The sequence below is a fragment of the Rhinoraja longicauda genome, chromosome 2 (assembly GCF_053455715.1).
Source record: "Rhinoraja longicauda isolate Sanriku21f chromosome 2, sRhiLon1.1, whole genome shotgun sequence".
NCBI classification, from domain to species: Eukaryota; Metazoa; Chordata; class Chondrichthyes; order Rajiformes; family Arhynchobatidae; genus Rhinoraja; species Rhinoraja longicauda.
In genome coordinates this window covers 29,265,201-29,271,200 of record NC_135954.1, presented here as the reverse complement: position 1 = coordinate 29,271,200, position 6,000 = coordinate 29,265,201, and the positions used below count along the sequence as shown (strand labels likewise).

At 38.5% G+C, this 6,000-nt stretch overlaps 1 protein-coding gene across 6 annotated transcripts in view; it reads right to left on the bottom strand.

Moving 5' to 3' along the window:
• Window positions 1-4,498: 4,498 nt before the first annotated feature.
• c2h10orf67 (chromosome 2 C10orf67 homolog) overlaps window positions 4,499-6,000 on the bottom strand; it is a 131,672-nt gene continuing 130,170 nt past the window's right edge. For all 6 annotated transcript variants that reach the window (XM_078416297.1, XM_078416305.1, XM_078416267.1 and 3 more), the window contains one exon: window positions 4,499-4,947. In XM_078416297.1, coding sequence (XP_078272423.1) covers window positions 4,939-4,947 — 9 coding nt within the window. In that variant the 3' untranslated portion in view covers window positions 4,499-4,938. The remainder of the gene's footprint in view (window positions 4,948-6,000) is intronic.

Genomic DNA, 6,000 nt, shown 5'->3' with positions numbered 1-6,000 from the left:
TCCAAACATTCAATAACCAGAATATTCCACTGGAAACTCGCAAATAATTCCAGTAATGTATGCACTCTCGACGCTCTGTAATAACGTCTCTGCAGTTCAATAGTAAATCAGTTGTTCCTAGAGATGACTGGAACATAGTAAAAATCTAGAAAAGAGGAAAAATAATGCAGGTGTATTGGGAACCGTGTGCGTTCAATCCCCTGGGACAAACTTGAACCATTTATAATGCTGAAGTGCTCTGTATGATATACTAACCAACAATGTTCACAAAGAACAAATCACGATACAAATATATAACCCAAGGAACCAATAATGACTTCTGCTATTATTCCATATTATTCAATATTTATTTATTAACCAAACAACCATGGAATCACTGTGCATATATAAGGAATTTCATGTACTTACTGACCACAACCCCAAATGAATGCTCAAATTTTATTAAATTTATCCCCAATGAAATAGAAGATTGAGATCTTCACTGGAAAATCTGATTGTAAAAACTGTAGTTTAGAAATGGCAGGTAATCATATTAGTTTATAACGAGTTACGAGATGCACGGTGCAGGTAAAGGGGTGGGGGGGGGGGGGGGGGGACACTTAATTTCAAGCTGAAGTCACGTAGTTTCACATCCTTGCACTGCAGCATGTGAAGTAATAATGTTTTGGATCGTGTATTAAGTGCATACCTCTCGCGTGCACTTACTGCGCTTTACTTATCCCATGGCCCGTCCCATACATTACAACCAGAATTCGGAAGTTAGATAACTGATAATAATAATAATAATAGTGGAATGGTGAAGGAAAATGTTCACTTTGAAGAGTTATTGAGCAGTTTGAATTCAAACGTATTACACTTGTTTGAAGGTCCTTTGATCTACGCCCACTGACCCCACTCAATGCGGCAGCGCATGCATTTGCGAGGCTGGTACCTACCATCGTTTCCACACAGTCAAATGCTGTCAGCCACTACTCGCATTGTATGTCCCATGTTAAAAATTGAAAAGTGTTGGTAATCGGTAGATTTTGCAGGTGTAGAATGTGGCTAACAACCATGCACAGTTGGTGCTCTCCAATGGCGAGAGTATGACAGAGACAGCTGGCTCAGTTTTCAATCTGAAAACACCCCCTCGGTGGACCGAACACAACGACAGTGACCTTTCTGCGGGAAAACCAGCGATGTGCCTTTGACTGAATTAGCAATAAAGACGTCTTGCTATGACTTTTGTTCCAAACCAAAGCATCTAAATATCGCGTTAAATATGAGAAGTATTGTTCCCAGCTTTTTTTTTGGCCCTGAGAAATATTACAGTGTTGATTTGGCGATTCGTTTTCTTATATCGTGTAACAAAACTTCTCGCTGAAGTGACTTACTTTTGAACACATCATTACAAATGACCCCAATGTTTTCAGCAGTGAATTTATCAAACCATTCATCTGACATACTTTTAAGTGCATCATTGTCATGGATCATGGGTTTGATAGATTAGCGAGTGGCACAAAAACCTTTTCCAAGGTCAAGTTGAAGATCTTATTTAGTGTTTAGCCTTTTTTGTCAAAGCTATAGAATAGTATCTTTGTATCTTTTAACTTTTCAGGCACATCTTGCGAATGAGGTTAAAAGCCATGTTGCGCAGCGCGGATGGGAGAGACTCTGCCTGTAGCGAGCAATGCACCGCTAACACGAGCTAGCAAAGAATACTTCCAGCAGACTTTTAAATTATAAATATTTTTCAAAACAATTAAGTGTCTTAAGTTATGTTATTCATTTTCAAATAAAAATTAAAATGTATGCAAAACTATTTGAATGGTACTTTTTAACAATGTCAGTTGGAGCGATTCCCCATATTTCATGGATGTTAAAAAACATTTAACTCAGTAAATTAGCAAGATCGAAATCAAAATATTTCTCGTAACATAATTCATCCTTTAGTCTTCGTTCTTCCAATCTCGAGTTCGATGAATGGTGCTCTTCTTTCACCCACTTTGCGCATGAAGTATTTCGATGCACATTTTCAGATGTACGTTGTATGCTGGGGGACATGAAAACTTGTTACAACCTCTCTAGTTCAACGGACCTCTGCGTTCAAATAGTTGAAGTAGCAGTTCCCCGAGGTTGTTAGTTTCCGAAGTGAAAAAGCAAGTGTCACCACTGTTCATTGGGCTCATCCTGGAAAGATAAATATCAAACCAGCCCGAAACACTTTTAGGCATTAATTACTTTATTTTTCGTATTACTTGCATTTCTCATCAGCGTTTTCTTTTCTAAGACCAATGCGGCTGCGAGGAGCAATTAATGACTTTGTCATCACAGCGGTGAAACAGGTAGGTGAAATAAATGTTTCTCCAACCATAAACAACGAGGTGTGAAACTTCTCCATGTTAAATTTGAGAAAAGATAAATCAAAGTTTTCGAGTTCTTGTTCGAGTGTGGTGTCATGGGAGATTATTATATTATCCTTGATTTCAATATTTGTTTTGAATATTCAAACTTAATTTTATCATTGGACGTACGAAAATGATACATAATTGGTATCGACGTTTTATAGTTTATACGTAGACACGGTCTCAACTTTAGCTAAAATGAAAACTGTGGATTTTGATGTAAATTTGCTTTGATGTCTTCAAATTCTCCATTAGAAATCTATTGTCATAAAGAACTGTGAATTGTGCAAAGGAATGACTGTCTCTGATAGAGATCTATCCTTTCAGAGCAGAAGACAGGGACCAAGGAGACCGCTTTATGAATGGATTTGATGGGATAATGTCACTAACTCAACTGAAAGGTTCCAGTGATTTCATAGATTAATAGTCTAATCCTTTGGTTAAATTGCCCTTTGTCTATTTAGCCACTATCCCTTTCAGAAACTAGTAAGAGACGTGTTTAATTCTCCAACAAGGATTTGCAGAACTTGCTAAATGTGGTGAAGGTCTGGCTGCAGAGACGACTGGTCAACACAGACATTTGTGGGAATGTCTGAAAGCCAGTTTTGGGGAAAGGTCCAGTCCGATTACGATTAACCCTTTCGGTGAAGTTGACGGTCGAGCAGTTCAGAGACCCAGTTTACGAACAAGTAACATGAGCCCAGCTCTCCCTTTTGAGCCCACATCTATCTATATCTATATAATACTAAAACTCAGATCTTGTGTATATATTTTTTTGTGGTTTGGCCTGATATATTCGTAACAGCGATTGCAGCAAAACGGCGGACCGTAGCGCGACGGTTTTCGTACCGCCTCAATCGCCAATCTCGCGCTCGCTATATTTTCATTTAATTTGGTCGCGTGTTTTTTAAGTTACAGAGGTTTTAAAGCGCTGCCCCCCCCCCCCCCTTTTTCAGGGGGGCGCTGCGGTGCAGATTTCGTTTTCAGCTTGTGGCTTGTGACGGCTACATTGTTTCGAAAAGTTTCCAGAAAAGGATTTAGTTTTCAGCTTGTGACGGCTACATTGTTTCGAAAAGTTTCCAGAAAAGCACTGATTGTTTTGTTATTGCAAGTCAAGTCAAGTCAAGTCAAGTCAATTATATTTGTATAGCACATTTAAAAACAACCCATGTTGACCAAAGTGCTGCACATCTGATTAGGAAAAAAAAAAAAAAAGAGGGTTATAGTGGTCACTTGACATACACAGATCAGGAGGACGGGCCCAACGGGCACACTTGGAGAGTAAGAGTGGGGCTGGGGGAGGAGAGAATGGGGGGTGTGGGGACGGGCCCAATGGGCCCGCTTTGAACGGGCACACTTCACTTGGAGAGTAAGAGTGGGGCTGGGGGAGGAGAGAATGGGGGGTGTGGGGACGGGCCCAACGGGCCCGCTTTGAACGGGCACACTTGTTCTAGTCTCTTATATAAATGAATGATTTGGTTGGAAATATACATAGATACCGAAATTTCCACCATTTCCGTACAGTCTTTGCTTTGATTTTATGGATGAGCTGGGGCACCTCGACAAAGACTGTCGAACAGCATGGAAATGTACAACAGCTTTCGCAATGGCTATAACTTTGAAATTCTCGGCGACAAAGAGAACGTGACCTCAAAACACAAAGCATTCTAACAAATGCTGTAATATTAGAAACCTGTGATAACGCTCGAATGCCCAGTAAAACTCAAATCCGTGAGTTCCCTATTAAATATTTAAATTAGTGTTAAACTCACCATAAAACTTTCTGTCTGACGATATTGATTTATGAGAGGGCGAAAGACCGGGGCTGTATTTTACCATGACAAACGCATTTGAAAACGAAAGCTTTTGACTATTCAAATCTTTCTGGCATCTTCTTGCTGTTGCGGCAGACGCCACCGGTTGCACCGCACAATTGGGAGAAGAATAAACCATTTTGTGTCAGAAACAGAGTGTAAATTCATGCCTGTACAACCAGTTGGCGCTGTTTGATATGGATGAACCAACATCTACAAAAACTTAATATCAATTTGCATATGAGTTTAATGTGCTGGATCAAAACGCTAAAATATTTAACAAAGTAATAATCAGTCCCACAACACGATGAACAGCTCAGATATCACATTGGTTTTAATGTTTATACCATCATAACGACCGAATGCATAAAAAAATATTGCAACCCATTCACCATGTTCTTATTGCCAATCCTCCAGTAAAAAAAAATCTTGACGGACGCTTTACAATTTTGAGTTATTATCCAACTTTGAAATAGTTATTTCATCTTTCATCTGTTTGTTTCTGACACAAAACAGATGCAACTGCAATATAACTAAATATTAATTTCAGCCCGTTTATTGTTTATGCAAGTTCCACTGTGAATTTTGGACGACATTCATAGTTTACCTTTAAATTTTAGGGTTAGCAAAGGACATGCATTTCTCTTAATTACAAATCTAGCCAATTTATTAATGCGTCCTCGTCTGCTGACGCGTGAGACTTGGGTTTCCGCCACTTCGGTATCCATTAACATAAATTATCAGGTGATCTGCAAATACATTAAAAAATGGAAAAATATTATCAGTTTACAAACTTTTGAAGTTGGGGTATGATTCCTGATGCCCCCTTATGGTACAAACGTATCATACAAAACAAATTCTTATTTACATGCAATATTACGCACGATTCCAGTAACTGCACTTCCTCGTGTCTCTATATTTAAAAGCAAATCGCATTCAGATATTTTTCAAATATATTTGATCCTGATTATAAAATGTAAACGAAATTATAGGATGGTACTTAAAAACTCCAAGGTAAATCAAAGTTTTTTTTTAATACAGGGGAACTCCTGGATATATCAGAGTTTGATCTTCGAAAAGGCACTTGATGAAAAGTCACACCAAAGGTTATTGCGGAAAATAATATTTCATGGTGTAGGAAGTTAAGACAAAAGGTAGCCTTAAAAAGGCAAAACGTTAAGACACAAGGTTGGCTGTCTTACATGAAACTGGGAATTAACATAATTGGGTCTTTGTCTGATTGGCAATAAATAATAAGTGGCGTGCTACAGGTATGGGTGCTGTGGCCTCTATTCTTTACAAATGATATAAATGACATGGATGTCGGCACTGAAGATGGAGTGGCTACATTTGCTGATCGCATAAACGTAGAGAGAAAAATAAGTTGTGAATGCACAAAGGGTTACAGATAGATTGCCAGGGAGCTGGCAAAAGGAATACAATTTGTGAACATGTGAAATTGTCTATTTTGACAACAAAATAAACATATGATGTAAGTGGTTAGGTATTGCAGAACTCTGAGATGCAGAGGATCCTTGAGCATGACCTTGGAAGGCTATCATGCATAAGAAGAAAAAAATAGGAAGACTAACATAACATTATCAATTATTGCAAAGGGAATTGAATAGAAAAGTGGGGAGAAATTAAAGAAACTGCAGATACTAGAAGTCTGAAACATAAAAGCAAGAAATACTGTAAATAGTAGTATCAGGTACACAAGTAATGAGTTGATGCTGCAGTTATGTGTGGCATCAGTGAGACTACATCTTGAGTGGAGCCACCTTATTGAAAAACAGGATATA